Source organism: Limulus polyphemus, unplaced genomic scaffold (assembly GCF_000517525.1).
Source record: "Limulus polyphemus unplaced genomic scaffold, Limulus_polyphemus-2.1.2 Scaffold2872, whole genome shotgun sequence".
In the NCBI taxonomy this organism is placed as follows: Eukaryota; Metazoa; Arthropoda; class Merostomata; order Xiphosura; family Limulidae; genus Limulus; species Limulus polyphemus.
Genome location: NW_013668482.1, coordinates 19,223 through 40,451, shown reverse-complemented (window position 1 = coordinate 40,451; position 21,229 = coordinate 19,223). Strand labels below are relative to the sequence as shown.

The window sequence follows — 21,229 nt, the reverse complement described above, 5'->3', positions numbered from 1 at the left end:
GTACCACAGTATACAAGATGCCATTTTGAATATCATCAGTGATATAATTTTGAATGAAATAAGAGAAGCTCAGTACTTTTCAATCTTAGTTGATGTAACTAAAGACCCATCTTAAAAAGAGCAGACGAGTTTGGTACTTCAGTACTTAAATGATTCAGAAGATCGTGGAGAATTTCTTGGTTTTGAAGTTGCTGATGAACTTCAAACAAAATCGTTGACCAAATATATTCTAGATGAATTAAAGGACAACAGAAGATAAGACAAGTCATACCTCAAACCATCTACATTCACTGTTTTGCTCATCATCTGAATTTGGTCATCATAGAAAGTGTGAAATCTGTTACCCCTGAGGCTGACTTTTTCTCAATGCTTCAGACTTGCTGCAATCATTTAAGTGGTTCTAATTTTCATGCACAGTGGATTGCATTCCAAAGAAGAAAAAACCCAAATGAAAAGCCTATAGAACTTAAAACATTGTTTGAAACATGATGGGCTTGCCAGGTGCATGCTGTAAGTGCAATTGTATCAAGGTTTAACTGTTTTATTAAATTTCTGCAGTATGTTGACACAAGTGACAGCAATCGAGACCATGCATTAAATTCCCAATCCATTTTGGTGCAACTTGACCAGACATTCATATACTGTATGCTGTTTATGAATGACATCTTACATGAAGCAAATGGAGCATCAGATATGCTGCAAAGTTAGATAACTTGAAAGCAGCAGATCTCATTGAGAGTCTTCTAGCAGAGTTGCAAACCTACAGATGTGATGAGAAAGCTGCACATTATTTTCAACTTCTTGTGACATCACTAACAGAAATGACCTAAAATGTTGCCATTGGCATCAGTTACAGTGCTCCATACCCTCAAACATCGACAACTTTGTAGTTCTAACCTCAACTGGGAAACAGGATGCCATACAAAATTCATCTGATATGAAATGACTCATTTTGCTTCTTGGAGAACTAAACAAACGATTCAGTAGGAAAAATACTATAAAATGTAAAAATAAATCAAGTTAAAAACTAAACAAAGCCCAGAAACCAGGTAAAAAAATACTTAAATAGAATTAAAAAGGCCTATGACCTGCAAAACCTAAAAACACAGTCAAATTGGACAGTATCTCCAATGACACTGTACAATGTCAGGGGTAAACCCTGAGAAAAAACATGCCGAAAATAGCACTGCCATTTGTAGTTATAACAACAGCTCAAAAGCAACACATGGGCAATTGTTATTTGAGTGTCACAGAGGCTACACATCAGATCAGTCTCGCATGATGGGTCAAAAACCTAGCCAGAACAACTTCTTCCCTCTGATCCTTATGAAAACTAGAAGGCCAAACAACAACAGTAGGATTGAAATGAAAAACTTGTTTTGAAGCTACTCTACCAAATCGACTGCCAACTGTAACAGCACCAGGGCAGATGGACTTAGCTGTGGTGTCAGCAAGCTCATTCCAGCAGATAACAACATGGCCTAGTTTTCAGAAAAACTGGATTGAAACAGAAGACTGTGATAAGTGGGCTGGTCATTTCTAACAATGAGAACTTCCATTAAGCAATTCCATGGCCAATAGAGAGCTAAGAGAGTCAAAGTAAATAGTACAGTTAGTGTACTGCTTAGTTTCTATGTGATCTAGGGTAAGAAAAATGGCATACAACTTGGCAGTGAACTGAGAAACTGTAGAGTGGATCCTGTGAGCAACCACTGACCCACAACAAAAAATGGCAAAACCCACAGGCACCTGATTTTGAACCATCTGTAAAAACGGGGACAGAAGGATGGTTCAAATGATGTTTGTCAAAGAGAAGATGGTACTTCCAATTGGGAATATCCACCTTCCTCACATGAATCAAAGAAAGGTCACAGGTGGATATGGAAATGAGCCATGGTGGGATGTGCTGATCATTGGAGTCAGCAATGTCATCCAGTGACAGACCCAAATTGGCCAGCTGTGCTTGGATACGAAGGCCAAAAGGAGAAATGGCAGACAATCTATTCCAAAATAGCATAGCCCACCAAGGAAGAAAGACACAACCCAAGGTGGGATGCTGTAGTAGCATGGTAAGTTAGAAACAGCAGAGGTGAAGAGGAGGTTTGTGGGACTCAGTGTACAGACTCTGGACTGGCGAAGTGCGGAAGACCCCCGTGCAGAGCCAAAGCCCAAGATGGTGAATATGGTCCAACATCTTTAAGCCAGAGGGTCTTGTAGAACCAGAGACCCATAGTCCAGCTTGGAATGTATGAGGGTATAATAGATCTCAACATTGAACATCGATTCATTCCCCAAGAGGTGGAAGAGAGGACATGGAGAATGTTCAGTGCTCTTATACACTTGACACGAAGCTGCCTGATATAAGAAATGAAAGTAAGCTTATGGTCAATGATAAAAATCAAGAACTTTGCCTCAGGAACCATGGTAAGAACACCACCACCAAGACATAACTCAATATCGTGGTGTAAATCACATTTGGGTAAAAGTGATTGCAAATGGTTTTGGAGAAAAAAAAGGTGAAACCGTTTGCTGTGGTCCACTTCAACAAGTGAGTGAAGACAGTCTGAAGTTGCCACTCAACAAACCTCATGTTTGACGACCGACAAAAAATATGGAAGTCGTTGACATAGAGGCCATTTGCAACCATAGGAGGAAGTTGTTTAGTGATAACATTGTTCTTGATATTGAGAATTGTGACACTCAAGACACAGCACTGAGGGACTCCAACTTTGTGTGTGAAGGAACGGGACAGGGTTGAACCCACATGTACTTGGAATCATCTGCCTTGCAAAAAAAGGGTAACTGACTATGTAACCCATATGAATGGAGGTCCCATAAAATGCCAAATCTCTATGTAGTTTCATAAGCCTTCTCAAGATCAAAGAAAAAACAAAAACAAAGATGCTTTCTCTTGAGGAAGATTTCCCTGATCAAGGTTTCAGGTCAAATCAGGTAATCCACAGTGAAGCATTGTTGACGGAACCCACATTGGGTAAGCAAGAGAAGTTGTTTGATGCAAGGAACCCAACAAGACGAGCATTAACCATTCTCTACTAAACCTTACAGAGACAGCTAGTCAAGTCAATAGGACGATAATTAGAAGAAATCGTGGGATCCTTCCCAGGCTTACAAAAAGGCAGAACAATAGCCTTGTGCCAAGCATCAGAAAAAATGGTCTCCTGCCAGGTCCAGTTAAAAACAACCAGAAGAAGAGCAAGAGTGGCAGGATAGAGATAGTGCAACATCTCATAATGAAGATAATCAAGCCTGACTGATGTAATGCCAGACTGATGAAGAGCAAGTTGGAGTTCCACCAGTGTAAAAGGGCAATTATAGTCATAGTGATGATCAGCCCAAAAAGAAAGAGGCAATCACTTTGTTTGAGACTTGATGGCCAAGAAGGCGGAGAAAGAAATAGAATTGCTGGAGAGATAAGCAAATCTCTCCCCGAGAGTATTGACAATGCTCTGTACATCAGCAACTTCCTGGCCACTGGAGAGCAAGATGGAAAGGGAATGGGAAGAATACTTCCCATTGACCTTCCAAATTTTGTCCCAGATGAATCTGGAACTGGTGTTAGAAGAGATACTGGAGGTGAACTTAATCCAAGATTTCTTCTGGCTTTGACGTCTGATCTGCCAAGCATGGGCACTAGTCCACTTGAAAGCAATGCAGTTAGAAAGAGTGGGATACCTGTAAAAACCATCCCAGGCCCGTTTCTGAGCGTTCTGTGCCTGCTTGAATGATACAATTAGTTATTACTTCCATGCAGTCATTAACAGATAGAAGACTAACAACAGCAAGATCTAGTTCCAAGAGAGTGGTGAAGGAGAGCCAGTCATTCTGCTCAAACTTCCACCGAGGCACCTGTGTTGGGTGGCATCAACCATGGCCATCCTCCCTCAAAACAATGGAAAAATTATCACTGCCCCATGGGTCACTGTCAACCCTCCAAGAGAAATAAGAAAAAAATTGAAGGGGGAACAGATAGATAGATCATTAGCAGTATAAGACTGAGAAAATGCATGAAAATAGGTAAAAGAACCAGTACTGAAGAGAGAAAGTTGTGATTCGAGAACATACCCTCAACACAACGACCATTCCCATTGCATCCATTAAAAACTCTACCAAGATGAAAAATGGAGAGAGCAACTGTCCTTGTTCTAAGAAAGCCTCAAGGTCTGATTGACCACAAGTCTCTCTAGGTACGAGCCACAGAGATAAGGACATTGACAACCTCCAAGGGTGTATTGAGTGGCACAGACAAGGTGGGTACATGCTAGTCAACCAGCAGTATCACACCTCCATGGACTCGACCATCACAGAACCTGTCATTCTGTTATAAAGAAAACTGCACAAAGGTAATAGTATCAGCAGGTCTAAGGAATTTTTCTGGTAAGGAGAAACCCATAGGCCAATGGAGACGGACCCAAGCAGTCACTGGATGCAACAGTGGGGATAGTGACAGGAGTAGGTGTTGACTTGTCAACTCTAGTATCCACAGAGAGCAAAAGACCTTATGGAGGCACAGAAAAACCTGTCTGCACCCCCCCAATGTAACAGTGGAATGGAGAGAAGCAGAATATGTCTTAGATGGAACAGGGAACAATAATTTCCAAGCCTCAGGGTAAGAAAAGTTGTTTACAGTAAGTAAATGTTGTACTTATTTTTCCTCCACCCACTTAGTGCAAGATCTAAAGTAAGATTGGTGGGAACCACCACAAATGATGCAGTGAGGGTCCAGTTGACACACATAGGTGTCCTGGTCTTTACCACCACAACGAGCACACATCAAAGAACCACTACAAGATGCCTTTGAATGTCTGAACCACTAACAATGGAAACATCTGAGAGTGTTAGGAATATATGGTCATACCTTACGGTTTAGATAACCTGTCTTGACAGAGGTAGGCAGACATGATGATGTAAATGGCAACACAAGAACACTGATAAGCAGCATAATTCTCTCTTTATGAGAGGAGATACGTCACACAGCAGAAAGTCCTAAGCTGGAGAATCCGATGAGGATCTCCAACTCGGAAATGTTTTGTAAATCCCTATTCAATAATCATTCCTCAGGAGGAATTCAAAGTAGCATGGGGAGTACCCTCAATAGGTATATCCCCAATGGCCTTCGAATTCAGGAGGAGTTCACTGTGTTTTGGTGTAGACATTTCCACCAAGATCTCCCCAGAATGTAGCTTCTTCACTGACTTTGGAGAGTCAGCAGGCTCTTCTAATTCCTTCTGAATAAAAAGAGAGAGACATTTGCCCTAAAGGTTTGTCAGATAAAGAATACAAGATGAAAAAATGAGGTACAGGTGCAGAATGGGGTGGAGACTGCTGTTCAAAGTCTTCTAAATATGGTTGCTTACCTATTAACTGTTTTTTTATTGGTTTATTTTTTTCAGAATATGGGAGATCCATAACAAAAAGATTCAGTGCCCACTGACCCCACCCAACTTGGAATCCCACGAGGGGACACACTACAATGCCAGGGCTTTGTGAGTACCATACCTAAACAACAGTATCAAACACAATGTCCACAACACCCATTGAGAATGCCCAACACTGGTACTTAGTTGACCCTAGCCCAACAGGACCAGCCGACTGACCCTGGGAGAACCACCCCAAGACCACTTGTCTACAGGAATTCAAGGCCAAAGTGGTGTGTTGCCACTGACACCCCTCAACCACCATGATCCTCTCCTCCCATTCATGGGTCGCCTTGCACGGCAAACATGTGGGTGGACATCCCAGAGGAGGTAAACTGAAAATACAGAATCTTCTCTTAGAGGTCCCCTCACCACATACAGGAATCCACCACGAGGTGTCAAGTTTATGGATGAAAAATTATTTATTGTTTATAAGCAAACCCTGTTACAGCTAGTTTTCAATTTTTGAATTTTGAAAAATTAACACATAGAATTAAATGCTAATAAGTTATTTTGAAATGCTGTATTTATCATAATCTAGAAAACTGGATTAATTTTTTCAACTGATTTGTATTACATTAAACACCAGTTTAACAAAATGAATGAAGCTTAATGAAGAGAGAAGTGTAACAGGAGTTCTAGGTGGGTTTTGAACTCTTCATGAACCTGGTTATAGATGAAAGTGTTGAAGAAAATAAAAGTGAAGAAAAACATAATGTAGTAATGATTAGAAGTATATATTTGGTGCACTGATTTTTATGTTTACAGCCAGTTTTCTGGTGTATACCCGTTTCTATCAAATAACAGTTTATTTCTATCCTATGTTTTTAATGGAAAAGTGTGAAGTGTTGATAGGAAGATTGCATGCAAAATATAAAGATACACACAATATTTTGAATAAAAATCTTGTAATAGTTTGTTATTTACTATCCTATATTTTTTTCCAAATATTTAATGGAAAACTTCTGAGTGCAAAAAGCACATTAAAACAATATATATCACATCAAAGTCTAGAATAAATTAATATTAGATAAGTATAAAGTGTGGTTGTAAATGTATAGCTCTCTCTTTATAAAGATTTGTTCCCAGAGCACCGAGTTGATCTACTCTTTATTCTATAGAAGTATAAAAAGTAATACTGCATTTATAGTTTTATCTTTTTGTTGGCATATATAAAAAAAGGAACTTAATTTGAATGATTTATTTAATTTCCAATGAATAAAAAATGGGCCATGTGGCTCATCTAGACTATTCTATTTTTCACTATCAATCTACTGAAAATTATATTTAGAAAATATTTTCCTGTATCCACTCTGAACTCCAAAACACTCATCCAATTGCCTCTTAAAACTCCTTCAATATGTAGTGGGAAAAAATGTTTATAAAACAGTACTTCTTAAGTAAAAACAGACAGACTAAATTATTGGTACACTTATAAATCTTAATGCAATAAGTTGTCAGTTTATTGTTGTTCTACCTTATGTGAATATTTATAAATAAGTTTGTATTAAACTATAATTATATTAAAATATTTTAATTCTTTACAAGTTGTTCAAGGTGACAGCATCATTATATTGGAAGCATTAGATGGGTTGGTTGATTGAAAGAACTATTCAACACAACATCACATTCCTTTAGTCATTTATAGCACAAACTTCTAAGTTCTTGTTGTGAAATGAAGCTTGCCCCTCATGTATCAATCTTTAGTGTTCTCATTTTCAATTAAATACTCTTTTCTATAGCATGGCTACACTAATATTTAATTCTGATGATATCATAGGAAACATTTAAACAATCAAATAAAAAAAAAGTATGGGTTTAGCTCTATCACATAGCTGTAAGCAGAGAATCATAGATAAAAGCTATCTGGAAAAGTTAAATCTGTTTCTATCCTTGCTGAACTGAAATAAAAAAGTCAGCAGTATAATATATATTCATTGTATATATTTTAGTAAGACTGTTAAGTATGTCTTTTATACTACTATTTTAATCTCTAAAAAATGAATTATATTTGTTCAAATGTAGTCATTGCACGGTAAGTGTAAGAAAATGTTTCTCTACCTAGATTGCTATTTGTTACCAAGACGAAATCTTTTAAGGTTTTAGTGCATTATAAATTTGTTTTTTTTTTCTTGAAAGATTGATGCAAAGTAAACCTGGAAAAGTGATTAATATTTTACGTTTCTAATTCAAATAAAAGTTTAATTATTCAAGTAATAAGTATGAATTATCTCCCATGAAACAACAGGAAATTAAAAAAGGCATGCAGATTAAAATGTAGAAGTTATTAAAAAAAAAAGCAAATTTACTAGGCATCAATATTCTAGATATTGTGTGCATGTTAGCATTGGAGGTAAAAGAACCTATGTAATTATTTTTGTAGAAAGTTATAGCTGAAGCTGTATTGCCAGTACAGCTGTTGCAGGTCCCTTTGAAATGAATGAATGAAGCATTCCGTCTCCCTATGTTACTTTTTTGACTCTGTATCTAACAAAAAAATGTTCAAGAATAGCTTGTACATGTCAAAACAATTCTTGCTGCTTCATTAAGTTTATAAAGTTTGTTGTAAAATAACTCGTAAAAATAATCTGTTACAACCTTCATTCTAGAAGAATGATTAAAAATAAACAAATTCTTTTCTACTAATATCATCTTTTGTATGTGTGTGCAATAAAATAGATTAACTAAACATCACTGGAAATAAAATTAAAGTAAAAAAGTAATAAGCTATAAAAATAATTAGGCATTTATGAAAATTAAGATAAACCTAATTTTTAAGAACAATAAAAGCAACACAAAGAAAAGTAATCCATGTTTATCATTGTACTGTGTGTTGCTTTTGTCCAAGACACAACCAGAACTACACAGTAACAAATTATTTTAACTTACTTTTATTACAATTGAAATACCCAAGTGTTAAATGTCCAAACTAATAAGTATACTTTTATGACCATCACACACACACAGGTTTAAGAAAAATGCTTGCTCAAATAAAGTGACTATGCATTGACTTACAAGTCAATAAACATTATTTTGAATAAAATATGAATGATGAAATTAGAATTATGAATAAATTTACTAAAGTTTTAACAAGTGACTTGGCTAAGGTGTCACACCATCTAGGTTTATCCATATCCATTTTGGCATTTTCTCAGACAATAAGTTTACTGCAGCATTTGACAAATTGAAATATAAAATGAGTACAGCTTAAAACATGTGCAGTACTGTGCAATTTAGTATCTTAAACAGCAAGGATAACACATTCTAGTAACCATTAGCTAACTCTCTGAAGCCTCAGAGAGTACAAAAATGTACCAATATGAATGAAAGTCCATAAGTTATTTGCCTTTGATGGTGTATTTTGTAATGGATGTCTTGTGTATTATTGAAATAAAAGTATGATAAATGCTTCTGATTTTTTTAAAGACCTTATAAAAATTCTAATATCTTACTACTAAATTAAAAATGTAAATTTGTTTATATGACTGTTTTGTAAGAAAAAACTTCAAGCTATTTTTTCCCTCTCTATCACAAGATTAAATCACCATCACAATTAAAGAACAATGTTTCTTGCCATTTCAGACATAAAGAACAATTTTTAAATTCTTGTAATACTATTGAGAAAAAGTCAATATTCACTGCACATAAAAATATAAATTCACAAACACCATTATCAAATGGTCCAATTGTATGATTGCTAAAGACAATTCTTTAATTCTCGCATCATTCAACAGAATGGTCATTTTTAAATAATCACATTAAAATTTTAACCAAAAATTATTTATAAGTTGAGTTCTTTATATTTCAAATAAATAAATAAATAAGTTTTAATATGTGTAAATATTTAAATACTTACTTTACATCTCTTTTTTTAGAATACCTGGTAAAGTACAATTTTACTCCCTTTCTCAGGGGTAGATAGGACATCAATTAATTATAAAAAAAAAAATACATAAATATACAATTAGTAAGAAAATTATAAAAGATGATTTATTTTGACACAAAAACTGTGACTTGAAATGTTATAATAGTATCTACAAAATAAACCACATGAGCTAGCCATTAATCAAGGTTATGGATTAAAGATAACTATATAGCTTTGCCAGTAATAGGTTATCAACTAAAGGGTAACTATACAACTATATTACCAGTCCAAGTTCCCAACTGGAGAAGTATTACAATACAATCTGGTGAGTAATCATTGTTTTTGTAATTAGTTCGTAGGTCTTTACAGATATGCAGCTGGAGTAGCACTAATTGTATAAAATAGTTGTGATTTACCAATTATTTTCAAGTTGTGGGAATCATAACTTAAGTCTACAAAGAAGTAAATGTTTATAGTAATAAAAAGTTATTTGTTGTATGTGTGCAAAAACAAACTGAACAAATATGAAGTGATATACATGTGCATATCAGACTACAAAATTTTCCCAAGTGACGAAAACATTTTATAAGAGCATGAAAGGACACTGTTTATGAAATAGGTTTATGCCCTTAAAATTGTTCTGAGGAAATAAAAATTAATTTACAGCAAGGCATTATACAACACCATGTTACACTTACATATACTGTCTAATTTTTTGCTGTAATATGGCCATTCATTTTGTCAAATGTGCTTTATAAATCCATACCTTTACCTGAAGATGCCAGTTCTGACACTAGACATCAAAATCATATACAAATGTGGACTCTTAAAAACTTGAAATGGACTCTATATCTACATTAAATAAAATATATTTGCACTTTAAATCTTTTTTTCTCTACATACAGAATTAAGTTAACTTTGATACAGTTACTAAGCATTGGCTTCTATGACATAGGTTCAAGGATATAATGTCAAAATTCTAATTGTTTCATTATCTAGTACTATTATTTTTGTACATCTAATACTTACAACAGTATTTTGATCCATTTATAATACTTTCAAGTGCCTTATATAAATAAACATTAATGAAATCTTAACGTTCTTATTAAATGGTCTGAATGGACCCCTTTTATAGATAAAAACACTATGGCAGGTGTAATTGTAATAAACAATAAAAGCTTTAAGAACTGAAGATTAAATTATACATAAATTGACTATATACCTGTGTTATCTTTCTACATATTAATCTGTTAGTTTCAAGTTCAGTTCCTAAACAAGTAGAGAAATACAAAAGCAAGCTTTTGTGGGGGAACTAAAATTATCTTGAATAACTAATCTATACTATTCGGCATCTTAATTTATTGAAGACACCAACTTGTTTAAACAAACCTTTAAGTCAGAAATGACACAAGACAAGATTACAAAATCATTTATGTGAAATACAAACTTTAAATGACAATATGTTTGAATATAATGAATACTAAGAGATTTCTTAATCATAGATACCCACTATAGCATGCAAAATACCTTCAATGCTAAACTTTAAACTTGTATATACAGCATAGGATCTTTAAAACTTATTACAAATTATTTTAAACATTTGGCAATTATGTACATATTTAAATAAGGAGAAATCAAAATACGAATTTCATTTACAAATTGAAAATGAAAATTTAAATAAGTTTTTTAATTAGAGACATTAATGCTGCATGTATTAATTATCAGGCAAAATGCTCTGAGCACCCTATGAAGCAGAATGGATTTGGTTTCCCATAAAAAAAATCATTGTTAGTGAAAAAATGAACTGAAAATTATAAGCAGGCCATAACTTAACATTTAATATATAATTAGTAGACTTGTAATTTTGAGCTGTTTGTTCCTAAGCACAATACTTAGTATAGTGCCATACTGAAACTAATTTTCTTTAATATACAATTAGCTCAACAGGACTTTTAAAAAGCAATATCAATTATGTGGTGAATAACAGTCATTTCAAAAAATTACAATTTTAAATAAATATTTTAGTATTATAAATTATGATAATATTAATCTTGATGTCCATGAATAATTTCATTGTTTACTACTACAGGGCTTTCTGTATCATTAAGTAGAAGAGCTTCTTCATATTCTACACTGTACAAAGTTTTGTGACACAATGGACATAAATCCTGTACATAGAGCCACTTTCGCAAACAGACACCATGAAAGTAATGATTACACCGTGTTATTCTTGCATTATTCAGGTCCTGGTAACAGATGGCACAAACATCATCAAAGTTTTTCAGCTGATCTTCTGTGGCTTCCAGTAATGAGTTTATTTTTTTCACTGCTGATCGTCGCTTCATGAAAATTTTCCATCCTGCTTTTGCTTGCAACCATATATTGAAATATGCATGGATACACATCATGCATGCTCTGATTGTTCCACCTGACTCAAACAGAAGTATCCACGCACCATTAAAGAAAAGAAATATTCCAAAAATGAATTCTATGGAGTTTCCAGTTGCACGAATATAGTAAACATAATCATCTAGTTTCTCCCAGAATGAGTTATGGTAAGCATCAATCATGAATAGTAGATAGATTAGAAGAGAAATTACAACTTTGATTACTACTTCAATACTAAATGCAGAGACTGCAAGGAGCCATGTGCTTATGGTGTGTTTACTCCACAAGTACACTAGAAACCAGCAGGGAAAAATAATCAGAAATGCACAAACACTGAGAGCACGGCCATGTTTGTTATAGGATGTGTTTCTGGAGGCACTCAGTGACATAAGAAGTGGGTTCACCATGTTATGAATAAAGTGCATAATTGCTGTAGAAAGAAGACAGACATTGCGATAAAGCCGTAGAAATCTTTTTTCTGGTTCCATTCCTGTCAGGCCTGTCTGCAAAGCTAGAATAAAGAAGAGAATCGCAGAGACAGTTCCAATACTCCTATCTTCTGGATCTTCAAGATGTAGAAAATATTGCACACTGTACCCAATGTAATGAGAAATGGATGAAACTACACTTGTCATTCCTAGCACTGCTACAAGGGTTTCACACCTTGAATCAGAAGCTCTTTTGTAATAGTGAAGGAGTTGTCAAATAACATGCTAAGCACACTAGAAGTTGGGTTACTGCTATGTAAGTTATCTGCCAATAATAGCACTGCTTGTTCTGTAACCCTGGTTATCCAAAATACTCTTAACACTTGTGGAACTTGCAGTCTTAACCACTGGTTCTCAAGTAGTGTGTATAGGCCATAATGTTTGATCACATCATTACACCAACGAGTCCCACTGATGATAACTTCAACGATTAGTCGTCCATGACTCAAAAGAGATACAATAATATAAAAAAAAGATAGAGCAGATGAGATCACTGGTGTACACTGAAGAACAGTAGTAGGAATAGGTAAAAGACTAATGATCGTGGGTCCAATGAAACACAACCCTACCATTCTTTTAGGTGGAATATTTTCGAAAGTACTGTTTGAGAAGCAAAAAATCATAGCCAAGAATACTTGAAGTATATAGTTTCCACCAAACTTTAGAAATGCCTGGATATTTAAGGTTAAAAGTTCATAACCAACATTACTGTTTTTCTCCCTAAGACAAACTGCATACTTCATGTACTCTTCATTACCAATGTGAGACCACAAGATGACTCCTGTTGATGCTAACCATAGATAAACTGACAACAGTTGCTTGGTATTTAGAAGAAACATACAAAATGCAGCACAAAAACCTGAAAAAGCAGTTAAATTTGTGAATTTTTTTAAAAATATTATTAAAAATAAACACCAAAACATAGTTATTTATTATTCTTTTAATCAATATTTTCTTGTAAAAATCATGCTAAAGTTTTAGTCCTATAGTTAACGAATAGCGATAAGTTAAAAAAAATATTTTAACACACAACAATGCACTAAAATTTCAACTTAAATGATAGAAATAATACCGCAAGAATTTTCAATTTTGAAAAAAAAATCTTAAATAGACTTTACAGTTATTAAAATGCAAGTTATTTTGCTTTCCTAATTGACAAAAAAGTAGCATATATAGCCCAGTACTCCTTTAATCTCTCTTATGCACATACAAATACTGCTATTATGTAAAGTGTATGACCATGTATGTAAATCCTTAATTATTTAAACTTTATCAGAAACTTTCAGAGCCAAGTTGTTCTTTTAAAAGAAATGTCATATAGATATATGGATGTTAGCTTGTTGTCATGATTCAAGATGTCCTGGTATCTGAAATTGATTTACTTGGTCCAATTCCACTGATTATACTTCCTCACGATTAAAAATTAAATTCAATAACATGTATCAAGACCTTAAAATTATCACCAAGAAATGAAAAACACTCTAGAAAGTGATTCTTATACTACCCTTAAAAAATAACTTGTGGAAAAAAAACACTGTATAAATAAACTTACACAGAAAGTTGTTCAATTACCTGACATGTAAATGAAGACCCATGTCAACAGAGACCCATCAATGTTAATTATCAAAGTAAGATCCTGGTCTTTGATTGAAGTTTCTGAAACCATTCCTTGATAGCCATCCTTTCCTGGCTTGTAATGTGTAAGTCCTAGATGAGCATTCATCAGGAAATCCATAACAAAGACTGGAGGAACTCTCAACAGGACATTTAGCAATGACCAAACCTTTGTTCTTAAGGACATGGCAACACAAAGCTAAAATAAAAACAAGTAAAAAAATGAATTGATATTAAAACAAATTCTAATTAAAGCCCCGAGTTATGTGCATGTACAACTTGCATATTCATAAAAGTTAATTTGACTGAAATCCATTAACCCTTTTGTAACGAGAGCTCCTTTAAATGCTTTTCTGCACAAGTCACTGTGTTACATTCAAAATTTAATTATACATCTTTACTACCAATGTATGTGATTGAAATTATTATTATACTGTAGGTTATGATTTAAAGTTTTATTTCCTCCAAGTTTTAAGTCCTTTATTTCAAACAAACCTTTAAAAAGTATATAAATCTTCAGATGTATTGTCACGCAACCAACGAGGTATGAAAATTCTCTACTTTGGCTCTCTGCATTTTCAACTTAAATAACCTTTTGACTCATTCATTTCAAAGTTCTCTGAATGAAAACAGTTGAAACAAGTAACAAATTCTTTAAACCCCTGACAGCTGTCACGCCCACCTTCAACATATTTGTTTGAGCTTTATAGACTACATGTAGATGTTAAATACACATATATGTATTAGAAAGAGCTCATTTTAAAATATAATCTCACAACTGCTATTTTGAAATTGACACAACAGTTGTTGTTATGAAAGTACATTTAACTGACTATAGTATTGTTGGCTGCTTGATTGACTATAGCACTTATGGTTGTTTCTTACCTAAATATGTTATAGTTAGAGATATAGCTTAAATTGTATTTAGGTCTTACTATTATATTTTAGTTAATTATGTACTAGTTATGTTTTACAATGAAAAATTAAAAGGTTTAAACATTTTTTAAATATACATCATGCTTTGCATCCATTCTCAAGGCTTACGATATTATGTGCTGAATGAGCATTTTGCCAAAGCATGTCTCGCAAAAAAACTGTAATAGACTTTGAGGACACTGCTGACTTGTGTTGAGATGAATAATAAGTGATAAAGGACAAGAAAGGTAAATAAAACATTAAAAATTATATCTATGTAAAAAGGAAAAGGCAAATTATGAATTTAACAAAAGGAAAATCTCTAAAGATATTCTACAAAAAATTAAATAGTATGTATTTTTTGTTTATTTTCTAATTTTAATTATTCCATTGCATTGTATGCTGATGATAATAGCTAGAGTTAGTGATATGATAAAAAAAATCAAAAACAAAATATACACATTTACCTTAAAAAACTTTTGATATTATTTTCGGAGGTTCTAGATATTATGCAAATGAAATATGAAAACTATAAGATGAAGAAAGGTATTTTTATACTTAAAATGAAAATCATCTTGCAATCAAATTGTTAATAGTTTGAGTGCAAGTAATTACAATAAAAATAGCATATTTTTTTAGTAAAAACACTTAATTATAATAATGTTATTCTTTGTGTATAAGATATTTATGATCTTGAACAAAATCTAACCAGTACTTGAAAGGATACATTAAGAAAACCGCAAGTTATTACATGTATTATTGTACCAGTGACCCAATTTTTTGCAAATTGCACGAGACAATTGCAAAAGTGTTAATAACAGTATTGTTTTCTGCCATCCAGCCATCCTACAATAAAATTAATTAGTCTTTCTCCAACCTCTATTAATATGACTTTCTTAGCTTATTTTTTTTGTATCACCTCATCAAGTTCATAAAGTCCACACCCTTTCTCCATACAGATAATAAGTAACATCCTCAAAAATTTATAAGAGATTATTAAGGTATAATTTCTTTTTGGTGAACCCATCTTGGCTACATTAATATTTCATGAGATGATTTTGTAAGGCTTCTTTTATCAATCTCTAGTTTTCCCACTACAGAAGTAAGAATAATGGTTTTATAGTTTCCAGGACAACTTATCAACCACCTTTAAAAAAGGGAATAACATAAGCAACTCTTCAATCCTCAGTTACCTGCCCACTATCTAATAACTTGTCAAAAACAAAATTGATGCTTGCATAACTGATCTTTGACTTCTTGTCAACCCATGGGGAAACCTTGTCTCTCCTTGTTCCTTTATATGTTTTTATTTCACATTATTTCTACTTACCACCAAGAGTTTAATATCTACATGATTCAGGACAATTCTAATATTCTCTAAAATGCTCAGGATCAGGAATATTGCTAATATTTTCTCTTGTAAAAACTGAAGAAAGAATAACATTTAAAAACTCAGCCAACTCATAGTCTTCAATTAACATCTTGCCATGAGCATCCTTTACGGACCCAATTCTCATTGTAACATTCTGTTTACCTTTAACATACTTTAATATTAAATCCTTGTTGTTAGTTAAACATTATGAACTAGCTGTTTCTCATAAAACCTATTGGATTTCATTATTTCTTTACTAAGGAAACCCCTAGACTTCCTATAGTTCTATAAATCTACCAACTTATCTGTCAAATTAAACTTCTTAAACTTATCCTTGATTTTCTCCATTATGCTTTTAGTAAATCAACTATGTTTGATCTTCCCTGTTATCCTTTCCCTCTTGGCATAGTGATGGATAAGTCAGTTATGCAATTAAAACAGTGCTCAGTTATTACTATTAATATTAGTAATAAAACTAAAAGAAATTTAGTTCATTTATACTTTAAAAACACTGATTTCAAATCAGAAGTTATGTCTCTCTCTAGATACAAATCAGAAGTTCTGTTGCACTTGAATACTGTGTACAGTTTTGTTCTGCTTATTGAAGAAACAATATTGACTTGTTGGAAAGTATTCAGAGGAGAGCTACTATGAGGATTATGGGGATGGAAGGGCTGTCTTATAAGGACAGATTAAATATCTCAAGAAAAGAAGGGTAAGAGGTGATCATACTGAAATTTACAACTACAAGATTATCTGAGGAACTGATATAAAGACCTCTGATTTCTTTATACTATATTCTGAAGATAATATGATAAGGGGAAATGGGTTTATGATTTAGAAAAAACAGGCTAGGCTCCAGTTAATACACTGTTTTCTAACACTAGTATTAGTAACAGGGTTATTACCTAATGGAATAAGTTTCCATTACAAGTAGTTGAGTCCCACACTTTACAAGATTTTAAATAAGGAATCAATGATTTCCTTAAAAATATAGAGTGGGTGTGAATTTTTACTTTTCTCAAGAGCGAGGTTTACACTGTTGACAAACTTGAACAAGTTAAAGAAATGGTTCCTGGTTGTCCATATGTTAATAATGCTCACTCTTAGTCTTAGAAATATACTATACTCTATTGCAGTATACTGTACTGTACAGGCTTTCGCTTCTGTTGGTAATGTCGAAATTCTTGAACCAAATAAAATTCTGAAATCCAGTTGTTAACTTAATTGTATGTTATTTCTTGATATTTACATTTTTAATTATTACAAATTCAAAGATATTACAAATAATACTACATTAACATTATTAGGCACATGTTTGACTTTCTATACATAAACCGCTTGACTTCAGTGAACTTATCTAATCTTTAACAAGGTCTACAATTACTTAAACAAATTATAATATAGATATTTTAAGTTACTGAAATTTAGGGTTAACTAGGGAGTAAAAAAAACAGAAAAACATACCAATGATACCATGCAACGTTTCGCAACTTCCGTCTGTCTACTCGTCGATATCAGTTCGCGGCGTCTAACGATCGACTACGAATCACCGAGGTCTTTCACAAACTAAACTTTGCATTAGTCTTATACTATTCTGTAGTTAATTGAAAACATTGTGTTCATAATTTTCATAAATTTAAAATAGTTTGATACAATAGACTGGTTCATTTTTGAATTCACAGAACATCTTAATACTTTAAATTATTCTCATAAAACTCAACCCACTTTTGTCTGTCTCACGCGTTGCATAATTACATATAACACTACCACAGAGCCATCTTTTAGTAGTGTTAATAGTAATGTAAAGTGAATATACATACCTTCCAGATTTCAGTGAGGAGAAAACATAATAATAATCATATAATGGTTGGAGACGGCTTGAATGGGTAATGAAGAAAAACTTTAATATAAGTTTAACATAACAGCAAATGTACAACGTTTCGACAAGGTTTTGTCATCATCATAATAATCAATAGCTAAAATAATAATAATAATAACGCAAAGTAGGAATCGTTGGTTATTCGTAGAATTGCTATAAGAAGAACCCAGAACAAAACAAATGCTGCAATTAAAAGTACACAAACAAGTAAAGTGACAATAGTTGGATATATTTTAAAACGATTTTCAATCCCTAGTTTGTTTGGCATCAATCCATATGGTTAAAGAAGCAGTTTAAATTTGCCGACCAAAGTAGAGATTGAAAATCGTTTTAAAATCTATCCAACTAGAATCACTTTACTTGCTTGTGTACTTTTTATTGCAGCATTTATTTCGCTATTAGGCACTTCTTATAACAATTCTACGAATAACCAACGATCTTTACTTTCTGTTAAAATTGTAATTTTTTTCCTGTTTATTTGTTCAGTTTTTATATGACGCAAAAGAATTAGGCGTAAGAAAACGAAAACTTACTTTTCTCTATTATACATTCTAAACTGCTATTGGATGGAAGAAAGAGAGATTTGAAATGGACCGGCTTCCTGAAAAATTAAGGTCCCCAGTGGCACAGCGGTATGTCTGCGGACTTACAACGCTAGAAACCGGGTTTCGATATCCGTGGTGGGCAGAGCACAGATAGGCCATTATGTATAGCTTTGTGCTTAATTCCAAAGAAACAAGTTTTATATATCCATGAAAGGGATACAACAACTATAAACTTGTAGTATGGCCATATCCCTGGAAGCTGTTCTTGTTGTTTGAAGTTAAGCACAAAGCTACACAATGGGCTATCTGTGCTCTACCCACCACGGATATCGAAACCCGGTTTCTAGCGTTGTAAGTCCGCAGACATACCATTGTGCCATTGGAGGGCTCCTGGTAGCCATAACTTTTACAAGAATGAAAACCACAACAACAATTTAATTAAATGTAATCCTTACTTCATTTTAAAATTCATATTTTTTAATACTCATGTTTGTTTACTTTTTTATGCTATACCTGTATATACTTTACCTTTAGAGATTGTCTATTGATCGATATGTAGCACCATCTGTTGTGTTGAAAATATATTTAAGTACGTGCATGATATGTTTACCAGTTATAAAAAATCTGTATATATTTATCGGAATATCAAAAGCAGATACCTACTGACCAGCGATAGTCCAACCCGTCTAGGAGCTAGCCGCGCTGAGGTGATTAGGTAGGTAGGTAGTAGACGAAAAAGTTGCGGTTTTAGGAATTTTTGAGTTGTTATACCGGAAATGTTAGCGACATTTTTAGCGTATTGTTAGTATATATGCGCATAATATATCATAACCAATCTTTGAATGGTCGGTTTTCCGCTTAAGAATTCAATAGGGTTTAGTTTTGGCGCGTGAATTATCTGGAAACCTTATCAATTTGTACAATTAAGTATTGTCGTAACTAATAATAATTTGTTTGTTTGTTTTAGAAAAAACCACATTGAGCTATCTGTTGTGTCCACTACAAGAAATCGAAACCCGGATTTTTGCATTGCAAGTTTGTAAACCTACCGCTGACAACTATGATAAAAAAATTCACAAAAAGAAACCTTTTTGTTAGAATAGTTTATTAATTCTTAATATTAAAGGATTCTGATATAATTGACTATATTTCTTCAGGCCTTTATTTTTTATTTATAATAGACAAAATTAAAAAAAAGAACAAGAAATAGTCTTGATAGAAATCATGCTAACTTGTATATGTTTTTTACCTCTCTACTTATCCCATTAAATACCTTAAATCAGATGTGTGTAACAATAGAATTTCACAACTATATTTTGTCCTAACAAAGCACGTGATTCACAATTAGGGCGATGCACGTGTTATAAGAATGATGGTCAATCTTAGAATAAGATCTATTTAACTCTATAAAACATAGACAAAAACACATTTCGTACCAAGCTCTTCTATACAGATAAGGCACACTCTTTCTGCTCTTGCGCTTTCGCCTTTTTAATTTTTTTCTAATATTCCTATAGTCCGTGAACATGCTGCGTTACTCATCTTCAGTAGTTCTTGCTTTGATTGTTTTTGTTGTTTTCGTGTTTTTTGTTGTTGTTTTTTTTTGTAGTCCTCTGTGCCAATAATCAAACTATAATAATCCTTTTCACGATTATTTTCTGTGTTGTTTTTCTACTTCTCAGTTTCTTTTCTAGTCATAAAGACTCAGGTTCCCAGACCTATTTCCTAATCATCGAGGTCTTCCAGGCAACTCTATCAAACCTAGCAGTTTTTCAGTTTCATCGTGCAAACTCAGTCTGGTGCTTCTGTTCAACCTATCAACACTCATCAGTGGTGGTATTCTTGTTATTCCATTATCTCAATAGAACTATAAATGTTGCTTTTTCTATCACTTTCTATCAGAATGAGAATCCAAAGGTCTACGTTTCGAGACGAGATGTTATCGTACTTTCAGCTGTTGGTGCATTATAAAAGTGATAGTTAGTCTGGTTAAGATTAGCCACATCAGGCAGAGGGTACTATCAATTGGTTGCATTGTCTCTTATCTGCATTTCAAAATCAAAGACGAATAAACTTCAATCACAAGTTAGCTCACTGAGTGTGTAAGGTATCACTCAGGTGAACAAACCAACTTTTTTTTCCTTGGCCTGACAAGCTTAGACTGACCCACCATCGAAATGTCAGCTCCAAAAGTCTGCACAGCGTCTTCTTATGTAAATTGATACGGATCTTTCTACAAATGATATTCTAACTTATTTATATAATGCTCATTTTCAACTTCATGGTCTTTTCAGAACAACTTCTAGAACAACTGGTAGAATGGTTGGATTTGTAAAGGTCACTTTGAACTCTAAGAAACAAGCTGAGTCTCTTTTCTTTTCTGATTTCTCTGTTTGATTTTTTCTTTATATGGATGAGAATCTAAACGTTAACTCTTCCATTTGTTACGTATTAAAATTTTCGAATGGTCTTAAATCGAGCTAAACGATAATTTAAATTTAATAGCTAAATAAATGCCGATATATCTCCAATTTATGATATTTGCCAACAAGATTGATACACACAGTTTTCTTTGTTTTATAGAAATATGTTTTAATATACAAACAATAATACAATTTACAATAACAGTTATTACCAACAGCTACTACAAACAATGATTTGTATGCAAAAGTTCCACAAACTTACAAGCAATACAAAGTCTTCTTTCTAGTCTGGAACTTCTTTG

General features: G+C 33.3%; 1 protein-coding gene across 1 annotated transcript; it reads right to left on the bottom strand.

Annotated features, from left to right (window-relative positions):
* Nucleotides 1-9,241: 9,241 nt before the first annotated feature.
* Nucleotides 9,242-17,822, bottom strand: LOC106468098 (protein TRC8 homolog). The gene is given in 4 exon segments (XM_013928503.2): nucleotides 9,242-12,349; nucleotides 12,352-13,035; nucleotides 13,749-13,989; nucleotides 17,545-17,822. Coding segments are annotated over 4 exon segments (1,941 nt in total). The 5' UTR covers nucleotides 17,557-17,822; the 3' UTR covers nucleotides 9,242-11,345.
* Between the last annotated feature and the right edge of the window lie 3,407 nt (nucleotides 17,823-21,229).